General features: G+C 42.0%; 2 protein-coding genes across 10 annotated transcripts in view; both read left to right on the top strand.

Annotated features, from left to right (window-relative positions):
- Positions 1-5112, top strand: part of FGD6 (FYVE, RhoGEF and PH domain containing 6) — an 81842-nt gene extending 76730 nt beyond the window's left edge. The window contains exon 21 of the mRNA XM_040061531.2: positions 1990-5112. Coding sequence (XP_039917465.1) covers positions 1990-2026 — 37 coding nt within the window. The 3' untranslated portion in view covers positions 2027-5112. The remainder of the gene's footprint in view (positions 1-1989) is intronic.
- A 3010-nt stretch (positions 5113-8122) lies between these two features.
- NR2C1 (nuclear receptor subfamily 2 group C member 1) overlaps positions 8123-13760 on the top strand; it is a 57083-nt gene continuing 51445 nt past the window's right edge. For 4 of the 9 annotated variants that reach the window (XR_005700646.2, XM_040063064.2, XM_040063061.2 and 1 more), the window contains exons 1-2: positions 9900-11212; positions 13505-13597. The gene's annotated coding sequence lies outside the window, so the exon portion shown is untranslated. Of the gene's footprint in view, positions 8241-8723; positions 8849-9501; positions 9628-9899; positions 11213-13504; positions 13598-13760 lie in introns of those variants that run through there. The other 5 variants (XM_040063056.2, XM_040063054.2, XM_040063060.2 and 2 more) reach the window with 5 other exon arrangements.

Below are 13760 nucleotides of genomic sequence, written 5' to 3'. Positions count from 1 at the left end.
TGATCTTGAAGGTCTCTTCCAACCTAAAAATTCTGTGATTCTGTGATATTATTTATTTTTAATCAATATATGGCAGTGAAATATAAAGCAAACACTAAAACTTGAGGGCCAAGGTTTGAAGTGTGTGAGCTGATGTCCATGAGCACCTAGGCATGCACTCAGACCAAAAGGTTGCATTCAAAGAACATTCACACAAGCTGTTTTGCTTCAAGTCCTGTCTGAATTTGGAGTCATATTTATCAAGCTATGTTTTGTGTCGGTTTCATATAAAATAATTTGGAAGCTTGGTCATTAATCAGGAGAAAACATTCATTACATGATTCATAAAGTAAACTAGAAATGAGCATAGAAGGAATATATGTAAGCTATCTTATACACCTATCTTATCTGACTGGTTTCACTGCAGTTTCCCCAAATGACTTTTACATTATTAAATAAATTTGATGCATTTACAAATCCATTATTACTACTTAAACATTCAAATGGATGCAGGTTTAGTTTTCTGCAAATAGGAAGATTCTAAAAACAAAGTATCCAGTACAACAGGAAATTTTGAACAGTTAAGAGCCTGCTTAATGACACTTCTCAATAGAAAAAAAATCTGGAAGTCTTTATTTGATTTTTGAGAGTATTTTGTGCAGATGTGCATAAATGTTTCTTTGTTAATTAAGATCCTATCCTGTTGTTTCCCCTGTGTCCTCATTTGTTCTATATAAAACAACCTAAAAAAACCCCCCAGGCTTTCAATAGCTTTATTTTTCTATCAGACAATGGCTCTTCTTATCAGAAGAAAACTTGAAATTGGATGTAGTGTATTTATTGGAAGTTAGGAATAACATTAAATACTTTGAATTTCAAGCTTTCTCCAATTATTTAATATCCTTAGGAGATGTATGCAGAACCTTCAGAATAAATACTGGTTTTACAACATTAAAAGGAAAAAAAAACACATGCTGTTGGCTTATTTGCATCAGTGGACATTATATTTTCCTGACAGGACCAAAGAAATATCTGAATATCTGATGTTTTTGTCTAAGTGTAGTAATAAATTTTAACAGATGATTTTTATATATATATATATATTTTTTTTTTTTTTCAGATGCATGCCACTTTATTTGTTTTTAATGTATACACAGCAGTGGAAAATACTAAAAATATTACAGTTTGAATTTCCATGATAAAGATAATTACAGTCTTTGTCTCATTCAGTTCTTCCAAGATTTCCACTCAGGAAAAAAAAAAATCTTATTTTGTGAGCCTCTTACCTTTATATACAAACAGTTCAGCCCTCACTCAGGAAATGGAATTATTTGTTCTGTAGCATTGGAGTGCTTCAGGAACATTAATTTTTGCGTCCTTGAGAAGCTGAGGATGTTTATTACCCTCCTAACCAAGTAGGAAAAGAAACCACAGCTACAGGGAATAAAAGTGTCTGAATATTAACTTTGAATTTCCAGTCTGAGAAAACTGGGATCAGCTGTTTGGGACTTCCCCCTGTGGCCTCTTTGCCCTTCCCTGCCTTTCCATGTGCCATGTGACCTCCTCCCTCAGCCCCACCAGTCCTGGCTTTTACCTGCTGCAGAAGCAGTGAGCGTGGGTTGTGCAGATGGCTGCCTCAGCTCCAGCAGTGTCCTGATTCCTCCCAGGTCATGTTTGCAGTGAAAAAGAGAAGGGAGTATTGAGGGGTTTTAAAGATATGCAGAATCTTGGCATAGTCTATTTTTTGAGCATTTGATTTCCCAGCTTCACCAGTTCTTCATGCATGTAACTTCAGTATGGGAGAGGTACAGAAAAAGGCTTCTATTGCATAGCCTTGTACCAGACAGCTTTGTATGTTTGGACTCATTGGATAGCTTTTGGTACTTGCACTCACATAGCAACTGGTAGTGGAAGTATGATGTTACTTCTTGTGTGACTCTGTAGCTAGTGACAGCAATGAGATTTATTCTTTTATCAGCTACTTCCTAACAGTGTTTAATTTTCTAACAGGTGGATAGAAGCTTTTCAAGAAGGCACTGTATTATAGCAGTGTCAGCATCGTGTCTGCAAGTTTAAAGGAAAATATCCAAGGATGGTCATTAAAAAGACTACAGCAACTGTTCAAAGAGAAAGAATCCTGCTGTCGCAACCTACACAAAATTGTATATTTGTCAGGATTAGGAGTTGTTGCATTTTTAGTGTAAAGTAATATTTTTCTAAAGAATTGTATGTATTTCTGTGTTGATACAAAATGTGTTATTTATTAAATTCCAATGTTTACTTAAATGGGCAGAATTATTTGTGCATTGAAGTCCAAAGTGTCCCCAGAATGGCAGATTGTTGGTCAACAAATTCATAAACTTTATGCTTTATTAAAAAAAAAAAAACAAACCGCAAAACAGATTTGTTGCAGTTGTACATTTCCTCGTGGTTTGTGTATAGGTTCTTGAGTTGCTGATGTTCACTTTGCAATTTAGCAAGAACAGATTGGTATAGAAATTTCACGGATTTGGGCTCTTTTTTGACTATGTAAGCTCCTTTATGAGAAATTGTATGATATTGATGCTCCTTTCCTTGAATGGCAGTTGAAATCTTGCCTACAAGTACATTAAAACTACAACAAATTCTGTATCACAAAAACAAAATACAGTTCAATTATTAACAGACAGAAAAGGGAAAAATATTTAAAAAAAACAGTTTGCAATTACAGGGATAAGGCACTAGAGCTGTTAAAGTGCTACAGATGCCAAAGAGACTAAATGAGTTATCTTCTAGCAATTGCTTGATATAGTATCTTTTTATGTTTCCAGTAATAATTCAAAGCAGAGTAAAAATACATTTTTGATAATTCAAGACAAAATATCTTATTTGTTTCAAAACTTCATGTCAAATGAGTTCTGTATACAATATTAGACACTGTATAAACTATTGTTCAAAGAACAGTAAACAAATATGTGTACCCTCCTCTCTGAAAATTTTAAAACTGTTGTATATTTAAATATTATGTTTAAACTGGAATTGCCACACCACGACAAGGGAGCTTTTTTAGTGCAGAAGGCAGTGAAAATGCATACCATTTTTTGAAATACCTTTTGTTTGCAATATTATTTGTTCTGTTTGACACTTTAAAACAGAATTCAGCTTTAGGTGTTTGGGTTTTGGTTTTTTTTTCTTCCTAAAGAAAATCATCGGTATACCTCATTAGGAAATACTTATTGATGATTCTGGTGCATTTATTCTATTTAACTTTTAAAAAATTTTAACACTGTAATAGCATATATGGAACTAGAACTATGAAACCCACATGAAAGGAAGTCATTTTTATGTCAAATGTAATGGATATGTAGTTGGCTAATTTTACTGTGTGAAACACTTGGCATAGTCCCCTGAATCAAGCTAGTTGTGGTAACAAAATTAAGAGCAATTCACTTTTAATTAATAGTTTGACTTCTACTTTAACAGCTATTCTGTGGCCTTACAGCAGAAAGAGATGATAGAACATAGTTAATAGTCATCACAAAAAGGCCAAGAATGAAAATGCAAACCAAAATTCTTTTATTCCCTCGATATACCTCAAGGTCAGATCCAAGATACTAACAGAGTTCTGAAGAAGCTTAATTTCCAAGAGCTTCTCTTAGCTCTTAGTGGGCTTGGAAGTCGAATTCTTAATATTAACTATCCAAGAAATTTCATTGACTTCCAGCATTTCAGTAGAGTACCTTATGAATCAGGGACTTAGGGCTGTAGATCTGACTTCCCTCAGGAATGCTAGAGGTTTGACCAGATAGTGTTGGAAATGCTCAGTAGGAGTCTGATCAAAGCCTTTATTCTCTTTTATTGTAATACAGATGTGCTAAATGTGTACTTTCCTCTTGTTATATACAAAGGGCTTTTGCTTAATTTTCAAAAACAACTGCTGACTGAAGCTAAGTAATTACCATGTCTCTTCAGGGTGATTTCTGACATGATTTTTAATGTATCCAAAACAAAACTGGTATCAATATAACATAGATGTGGTGTGTCTCTTTCAGTTTGTAGTATCAAAGGGAAGAGCTGCTTCGTATTTTCATTGGGACTGCAGACCAACAAAGGTGGCAAGTCCTGAAGCAGCAAATGAATCAGAAATTTGGCTAGGAGCAAGCTAATTTAATTTCAGTTTATGCTTTGATATTTTCCCTGATGCAAAACAGAGCAATAGAAGTCAAAACACACACTGAATAAAGTGCCCAAGTTCTGCTTCATCTGGTGTCAAACTACCTCTAGAGGATTTGGTGCAGTGGGAGAAAAGAGCTTAAAGTGTTCTGTGGAAATCAGAGGACTTCTTCCAGAAGTGGTTGATCAGTCAAAAAATTTGTGATAGAAACAGATTGGAACAGAGCCTTATAAACAGTAGTATACATATTACAGTCTCATTCTGTGTGGAATAAATTGTCTTTGTAAATGTGTTTGAATATTTCTTTTCCTCTCTCCTGCATTAGTGCTTTGTGTCATATGAAGAACCCACAACACAAGCATTTTTGTAACATTTGCAGATGGTTGCTTTTCAAACTTGTCCTGTTTCTCCAGTTCACCTCCCAATTTGAGACATTACCATCAAAAGTAAAATATTCACATCTTGATTTGGCTAAACACTAAAACAAGACCAGAAGTTTTTAGACACCTGGCTACCTCTTCTTCTAAGAATCTATAGTTTGTAATCAATTTAAGATCGGTTAGTAGAGTATGAGACAAACATTAGCATTGAATATTAGTTCTAACATTTTTATTCATAGATAAATTAAAGCTTCTAGGATCTTGAATTCTCTTTAACTTAAAACTGTGTGCCCAAAGGACTTAAAGTGAGCAGCTGTGGAACACATTTTACTAAATATTTTGTGCATGGAAACTCAATTACTCAACCATGTTTATTACATCATAATGTAAAGAGATGTCTGGAAAGATACATTCAGTGCATTTGTTTGCTGTAACTGCTGTCCCCTATTTACCATCCAAATAGGCTTTTATTTGGAGCAGTCCTAAATCATACTGTCTAAATGGAAGAATAGAATTTTTATTTTGTAACTGAAATCCGTTTAAAGTTGTAAATATTCCTGTGGATGTTTGTTTTTGTATAAATAAATTCACATTATTTGAGTCTGCATCTTTTAATATTTTCAGTTTTTATGTATTATGTAATTTGTGTATTCAGTGATTTTCAAACAACAGAATTTGTTGCCATTACCTGCATATCAGTCTTACTTTAAAAATTATTCAAAAGAATTAAGGGGGCTAATGTCTGTGTGAAGGTCAAATGAAGGGTTTTACATTAATAAATCCTTTTGCAAAATTTAGTTATGCTGTATCAGTCAAAGTATGCCTGAATCACAGCTTGTGTTGGTGTTGGGTCCTGCACATGACCCAGCAGGCTTGGGGCAGGCAGAGTGTCTGGAAAAGGACCAGGGGGGCCTGGTCAACAACAGCTGAAATTGAGCCAGCTGGGCCCAGGTGGCCAGGAAGGCCAGTGGCATCCTGGCCTGGATCAGCAACAGCGTGGCCAGCAGGACCAGGACAGTGATTGTCCCCATGTACTTGATACTGGTGAGGCCACGCCTCAAATACCACGGCCAGTCCTGGGTTCCTCACTGTAAGAAAGATACTGAAGTGCTGGAGGCAGTTCAGAGAAGGGCAACGGAGCTGGGGAAGGGCCTGGAGCACAACTGTGATGAGGGAGCTGGGGTTACTCAGTTTGGAGACAAGGAGGCTCGGGGGAGACCTCACTGGTCTCTTCAAGCACCTGAATGGAGGTTGTAGCCACATGTTCAGCTTCTCTCAAATAACAAGGAAGAGGACAAGAGGAAATGGCTTCAAGTTGCAAAAGGGGAGGTTTAGATTAGATGTTAGGAAAAACTCTTCATCTGAAGGGTTGCCAAGCACTGGCACAGACTGCCCTGATCCCTGGAGGTATTTAAAAGATGTGCAGATGTGGCAATTTGAGACGTGGTTTAAGCGGTAGACTTAGCAGTTGCTGGGCTAAAAATTGGACTTGATGATCTCAGGATTTAATGGATACATTAAAAATCTTTTCCAACCTGCATGATTCTAATTCTAGAAGTATTTTTGCAGAACATATAAGGGAGAGATTTTTCTGTCAGGTTAGTTATGCTGCCTCCTTATATATGTTTGAAAGTAATTTTTTGAAAACTGGCAGTAATAGCAGAAAAGGTTTTGCTTCTCTGTGTGTTTTTGATAGGGATGTGTCTCTTGTAATCCTGGCTGACACAGCTACAGAGGCATGTCTTCATATACAGATCAAGTATGAATTGGGTCACTTGCCAAGAAAAAAAACAAAGTATGTTTTACTGGTTACAGTGACATTTCTGCTGTACTGAGGATATCAGAATACTTGGCTTAAATAAGCCTTGGCGCAATTTACTTGACATTTGTTACATTAAACTGTTCTAAGCTCCATCATTTAGAAAGTGGATGTGCAGCTCAAGCTAGTTTGCGAAGTGACAAGTACTATAAATTTGGATTGCTGGAACATTTGACACTTAAAGGAATTGCTTAGAGAGTTAATTTTTTCTGACTTAAAAATTCTTCACTGAGTTCATTTGCATTTGGTGTTTGAGAATGTCTTTGATCAAAAAGCAAAATACGATGCTTCCAAGTACTGACTGAGTGATCTTGAGCTAGAGTTGATAGATACAAGTGCAGCTGTGGGACTGGGAAGTGGGAAGAAAAAAGAATTGACAAGAACATGCATAATTTTACTGATGTTAACACATAAATTTACTTGTATTCTCTGGGGTTTTTTTGTTTTGTTTTTTTTTCCTATCACTGCTGCTCAGATGTTGATGTTTATGTCATCTGATTCAGTAGAAATTGCATTAAATGGTCTAAATGATTTTCAGACCATGAAATTGCACATACAGCCCCCATGACCTAAATGATCTTGAAGTCACTGCTGATCTCTGACCACAGCTAGACCATCTTCATTGAACAGATGAAAGAGGAGGAAGGAAAAGGCTGTATTTAAAATATAAAATTCTTACTTACAATCAAGGTAATTTAAAATAATTAGCATAAACTGAGTAAGTAGCTAACACAACTTTGGTTCAAACAGATGTTGAGACTGAGCCAGAACAGCAGCAAATTGTTCCTGTGGCACTACCCCAGCAGGAACAGGCACTCATTGGCCGCCAGGCCACTGCCTTCCCAAGAGCTGTTCAGGCACTGTTGACATTTAAGGATGGAACTTACTTCTGCCATGCAGGCGAAGCACAGCCCTTTCAGACTCAGCTGGTTGGACTGCTATAGGGATTGTGCAAGGCACTGGGTGTGCCTCCATCACATTGCACGTTTCAAACCCAATCTGCCAGGTTTGTCTGTGGATCTGCCTCAGCTGGGAGAGCCCACCAAAGCCCAAATACTGTGCACCTGCAATGTTCAATGCCGCTTGGTCCCATTTCTCTGCAGGGAGCTGCACTGGGGGTTGGGAGAGTTGTGCTCTCCACTCGACTCAAGAACTGTGTTCTGCTTTGGACCCCTCACTCTAAAAAGGAGCATCCAGATAAAGTCAACGAGGCTCATGAAGGGTCTTGAAAGCATGCTCGACGAGGAAGGCCTGAGGGAGCTGGGTTTGTTTAGTCTCAAGAAGAGGAGGCTTAAGGGGGGCCCTCATGGCTCTCTCACAGCTACCTGTAAGAAGGGCGTAGTGAGGTGAGGGACTGGCCTTTTCTACCGTGCCTGCAATGAGAGAACTAAAGAAGTGGCTTTAAGCGGTACCAGGAGAGATTTCCAGATCAGAAAAAAATCTTTTTTCCGTTAGGATGCTCGGGCTCTGGAATAAGCTGCCGTCAGGAACGTCGGAGTCACCACGCCCGGAGATATTTTAAGAGGCGTCCGGTTCTGGCGGTGGGTGGGGGGGTTTAGGTGGTACAGTGGCAGCAGTGCTGGCTGGACGGTTGGACCGAGCCATCTTAAAGGTCCGTTCCAACCGCGACGAGCCCGTGGTCCCCCGGCCGTGCCCGCCGCGCTACGGGGGCTGGCGGGGCGCAGCGCTCACGCGCGGCCCCGTCCCGTTAGCGGCCGCTGCCCAAGGCCCCGCCCTCACCGCCGCGCGCCCGGCCGCGAGTCTCGAGCGCAGGCGCAGAGCTCGCGGCGGGGCGGGGCCGAGCGGCGGCGGAGGCGGGGTCGCGAACTCTGACCCCCGGGAACCGGAGCCGCGCGTCGCCGCTAAGGCCGCTAAGGAAACCCGCTGGACCGGCCACCGGGCCCGCCAGGTGAGAGAGGGACCCACGGAAGCCGAGAGACGCCGCCCGCAGAGGGCGGGGCCCGGGAGCACGGGGAGCGGGGGCGGCCGCGCTGTAACGGTGTGGGCCCGCGCGGCTCCCGGCCGCCACCGCTGCGGAACGTGGAGCGGAGCGCGCCCGCCCCGCCCCGGGGCCCAACCCGGTCCCAGGCGGCCCTGCGCCCTCCGACCTTTCACCTACAGGAACCGCTTGCGTCTCCCTCCGCCCCGCATCCGGGCGGCGCCGGCCGCCGCTTCTCGCGGGGGCCGGGCAGAGGAGCCGCGGGGGGAGGCGGCGGCGGGCGATGCTCGATGCTCGAATCCCCCTCGTGCTGGGCCCTGGCCCTGCGCAGCCATTTTGTGCGGAGCGCCGCGGCGGGGGCGGGCACGGCGCTGGCTCCGCGCCCCCGCCCCGTGAAGCCCCGGGCAGGGGAGATGGGAGGGCTGGGGGCGGAGGGGCCCCGGCGTTGCGCGATAACTTGGCCTCGGCGCATCTCCCTTTCCTCCTCCCGAGCCCTGCGCCTCAGCATTCCCGGGGGATGACCGTGTGGTTCCCTGAACCCCCCAGCCGCTCTGCCTGCCGACGGCATCCCCCCGCCGGTTTGTTCCTTTTGTATATCCCTGGCTGCTGTCAGGGTTTATTTGGGTCAGATGTCCCTGTCGTTATTCCTTATGCTCGTTGGATGGGGTGTTTCTTCTAAGCTGCGGAGTTTGTGGAATTTTTATTTTTTATTTGTTACCGTGTATTGCTTTAAGTGTAAAAAGCACGGCCTCATGCCCCAGGATCCGCTTACATTTGCAGGTTGTGAAGGGAGTAGAGGAGATGCCTTGTGTTGTGCAAGTCAACTTAGGCAACAGGAGGGGGGGTGGGGAAAGCCTTGATACTGGTTTTACTAAGAGACGAGTGTGTGGACATGATTCTTGAAAAACCAAGTTAGGCATTCATTCTTATGTGAGATCTCTGATTTGAAGCTAGTAATGTCATCAGACTGGACTTGGAAAAGTGGTGTAGCTGGAAGAGCTGTATTTTTCCACTTTTCATTAAAAAATAAGGTGAGAAAAAATTCAAATAGTTTTCTGTCGGACAGCTTCCTGGTTTTGGAATCAGCATTATATAAGTAGAAATGGAAGTATCTGATCGGTGGGAAAACATCGCAATTTTTGTGCCAGTTCAGACAGTGTTCATCTGGTGATTCTTTGTAATTTTGTATGGCTTTTTCTGTAAGGTTGTTTTCTGAAAATAATTCTGTGACTTTTTTCCCCACTCCCTTTAGTGGTTGGCAGTTGTGACATGGGATGTCCAACAGAGCATTTAGCCCACGGCTTGCTCCTTGCTGTACAGTTTTACTCAGGGGCACTTGCGTGAGTGAAATCTTCAGGTCTGTGAAATGTTTGCCTGCTCTTCTCTGTAGCTCTTTCTCCAAAGATGTTGCTGAACCTCTCTTATCACAGGACTGAGTATTTTTATGTGATGGTGGTCAGCTGTATGTGTGCACATGTGTGGTAGCACAAGGAGGGTAACTGAGGTCATCCGGGCCTCCGCTGCTTCTGCGCTTCCTGTGCACTGCTCTGAATGGGTGGACACCACTTGCTAAGTCTGCTGCATTCTGCAACAACAAATCAAGACGCTTATTACAGAAAGAAGCTCACAGTAGATAAATTAACTAGCTTTAACTTTTCTCCTCAATTTTTACTAATATTTCTGGGTTTCTTACTGGTTGTATTTTCTTGTGAAAGGTACTCTTGAAGGGAACAAGTTTCATGGGAGTTCTGATATCTTTAAGAATAGTCATATTCCAGGCTAGATTGCGGGATAGGAAGGTTTTTTTTTGTTTGGGGTTTTCATGGTTTTGGTGCTTTTTAAAAGTCTGCCCTAATTTTTCCATTTAAGGTTCTTAGCCTGTGAAGAGAAAGCCCTAAGCAACTTGTGTAACTCTGAAGCTGACATTTTTGGGAGGGGAAAGGGGTTGAACCAGATGACCTGCAGAAGTACCTTTTAATGTGAATTATTTCATGATTGTATTTTTATTAAAGGTCAGGGGGAGCAGAGAGGTACGCAGGGAATCAAAACCAAACAAAACCGCGCTCATACTGTAGCGTACAGTTAAATAGCTCACCTGTGAAATGCAGCTACAGAATGCTTATAGCTAATGTGGTAGTCCAGTGAAAACTGATTTTGATCCTTGATGTGAAATCTCATATTTACAATAGTAAGATTAGTTTGTTCCCTGTGCTTATACTCATTTTTTTGCTGTAATTTATCGTGCACTTATTGTATTGTGTAATTAAAGTTTGTGCAGCCAGCGACTTTGCTGGAATTTCCCTGCAGTTTGTGAAGGAAAGCACACCTCCCTAAAGAAAGTAATTTGTGTCTCATGTTTGGGTCAAAAAACCCTGAAAAAAAGCAGTACCTCTTGCTTAAATAAGGAGTTTAACTGTATGTAAGAACTAGAGCAGTGTCACATCTTAACTTCTCCATGTTTGTTCTGCTGGTGGACGAAGTGTGGCTCTCAGCGCGCAAGTGCTGCAGCTGGTACAGGGTGTGCGTGTCTGTCCTGCTTCAGCAGCCGTCCTGGCTTAAGCACTTCCAGTGGTAACCTTTGCTAACCTGGGTTACTTTGGCTGATGAAGATCAGGGAGCCCTCAGGCCTGTGTGAGTTTAGCATCCCCTGTGAAGGAGCAGTAAACTGCTTGGGAGGGTTACCCACGTGCTCTGGCTTTCACAGCTCTCTGCTTTTTGACACATACAGGCTGCAGTGTGCAATCAACAGTGACCATCAGGGGAAATGAAACTGTACCTGGGTTACTTTCTGACAAAGTTTTTACTTTTTTTTTTTTCCCACTTCTCAGTGGTAGTTCAAGCTGCTTTTAGCGTTTAAACTTGTGCCTGTACATTACTAGGATAAAGTAACCTGCTGCAAAACAGAATTGTGTCAGGAGAATGTTATGGATCAAACTGTGAAGGTACAGTTAATTAAATTCTTACTCTTGTGTATGCAGACCTGTCCATATTTTTACCCTTTAGTCATCAGCTTTTAATTCCAGAGATTACTGCATTGCTTGCCAAAATCTTAAATCAACAAAGGATTTATTTTTTTGTAAAACCAAACTCTTTAAAATTCCAGTTCTCTGAGACTGGATGATAGCTTGTGCTGTCTGAGTCCTGTGTATCTGATTATGCAGTGCTGCAGATTTTATAAGGAAATACATTCCTTCCTGAAAACCACGGTCTAAGAACTGCCTTTCTGTATCAAACTGCCTTTCTTTTCTTTTCTTTTCTTTTTTTCTTTTTTTTTTCTTTTTTTTTTCTTTTTTCCCACTTTGCCAGACCTTCTCTAAAAGGCTGTTGACATTTGTTTAACTGAAATTACTTTTGTTCAATTGGGTACTAAGTACTAAGCCAGGCTGGACTAAGCTCAGTGTTTGAATGCCTTTGTCAGAAGTTAAAGTGGAAACTTGAAAAATATAAACCACCAAAAAACTAAAGCCAAACCCTCTGCTGTTATCATATTAGCTCTCATAAATGGTTATTTCCTTCCAAACAAGTTGAGATTGCTGTTTGTAATTTAGCAGTAACTTTGTGGTGTGAGAACTACCCCATTTAGTGTGGTAATGTGTTTCCTTGGAATTATTAGCTGGACAGTGTGTCAGCATGACTCTTAATGAGACTTAATATGAAGATTTTTTTTTCAGAATGCTTTTCACTTTTTTCATGTTTATAGGAATTTTAAAAATCCCAAACCCAACCAAAAAAAATTACAAATACACCCCTACACCCTCTTAACAAAATCTAATCCTGTGTAGTTGATAACAAAGGAAAAAGGGGCATCACAAAATTACTTGGGTTGGAAGGGAGCATAAAGATTATCTAGTTCCAACCACCCTGCTATGGGCAGGACTACCATGCTCTACAGTAGTTTGCTCAGAGCACCATCAAACCTGGCCTTGAATGTTTCCAGGGATGGGGCATCCATAGATTCTCTGGTCAACCTGTTCTAGGGCCTCACCACCCTCACAGTAAAGATTTTCTTAATATCCAATCTAAACCTGCTCTCTTTCAGTTTGAAGCCATTCTCCCTTGTCCTGTCACTACACTCCCTTGTAAAAAGTCCCTCTCCATCTTTCTTGTAGGCTCCCTTCACGTACTGGAAGGCTGCAATTAGGTCACTCTAAGCCTTCTCTTTTCCAAGCTGAACAACCCCAGTTTTCTCAGCCTTTCCTCATAGGAGAGGTGCTCCATCCCTCTGATCACCTTGGCCTCCTCTGGACTCCCTCCAGCAGGTCCATATCCTTCCTGTGCTGGGACCCCAGAGCTGGTTGCAGCCCTGCAGGTGGGATCTCACAGGAGCAGAGCAAATGGGCAGAATCTCTTCCCTCCTCTACTGCCCATGCTGCTTTGGATGCAGCCCAGGACATGTTTGGCTTTCTGTGCTGCTGGTCTGTGTTGCTGTGTCCCACCTTTCATCCAGAAGAACCCTCAAGTCTCAGCAGGGCTGCTCTTGATCAGTTCATCCCCTAGAATATTTTACATGGGACAGTGCCAACAGTGATTTACTGGAAGGATGTGTGAGAAACTCAGTTTTGTTGTGTGGGGGTTTTGCTTCTTTGTTTGAGTTGTTTTGTTTTTCCTTTTTATCTGAAGGAAGCCTCCATGTATATGCAGATGTGCAAGTTTGTAAGGGTTGTCTTATTCTTAGTACTGTTAAAGAGGTGTGCTGATTTCTGTAGAATACCTTCATGTATTAACTACCTCATCCGTGGCTGCAGTTCAGTGATACTCATCTTGCATAACACCTGAGGGGGTAATTTGTCATTATAGATAAGCTGGTGTTACACTGCAGGCTGTTTTCCAAAAAGAAGTGGTCTTGATTCTGCTTCTACTTGCTTTTCCTGTATTGTGTGTAACAATTTTTAGGTTCAGGGTGAATAAAGTCAGAAGATGAGTTTACAGCTATACAACCATGAAGGCAAATGCGGAGTGGAACAAAGCCAGCAGTGAGGGTACCTCTCATGAAATACTGTAGCTGAACCATAGAGGATCTACTGCCTCCAAGTGTTCAGAAAGAAGTGATTGCCCTTGCTGTGCTGTATTAGGGTGATCTTTCTGTGCCAGCTGGAATGGACCTGCCTGAACCTAATCCAGTGACTGGGGAAGTCTTCAATAAGATGAGCTTCCTGGTCCTGGTTCATGGTGTAGCTTCAGCTCTGGTGCAGGGAATCTGGGGGTTTTTTTCTCATTTTTTTTTCCTTTTGCAGGCTTCAGGTGGAGAGGCGGCTATGGCTGACAGTAGACATTGACCTGGTTTAAGTGGTCTCCTTACCAGGATCTGGCATGTAGCCAGCGCTCCTGTGAGTAGACTCCACTTGCAGACAGCCCCCTTGCCTTTCCTCTTCCTTCTTTTCCCAGTTGGTTGTGGAGCTAGTGAACTAAGTCAGCTCACCTGTAGCTGATGGATCAGGTTCTAGAGATACCATGATAGAAGAAGCAGAAGCCACAGCCTAAAAGTGAGAC

The sequence above is a fragment of the Hirundo rustica genome, chromosome 4, assembly GCF_015227805.2.
Source record: "Hirundo rustica isolate bHirRus1 chromosome 4, bHirRus1.pri.v3, whole genome shotgun sequence".
NCBI classification, from domain to species: domain Eukaryota; kingdom Metazoa; phylum Chordata; class Aves; order Passeriformes; family Hirundinidae; genus Hirundo; species Hirundo rustica.
Note: the sequence above shows the minus strand (reverse complement) of the source record. Positions and strands in the feature narration are given on the sequence as shown.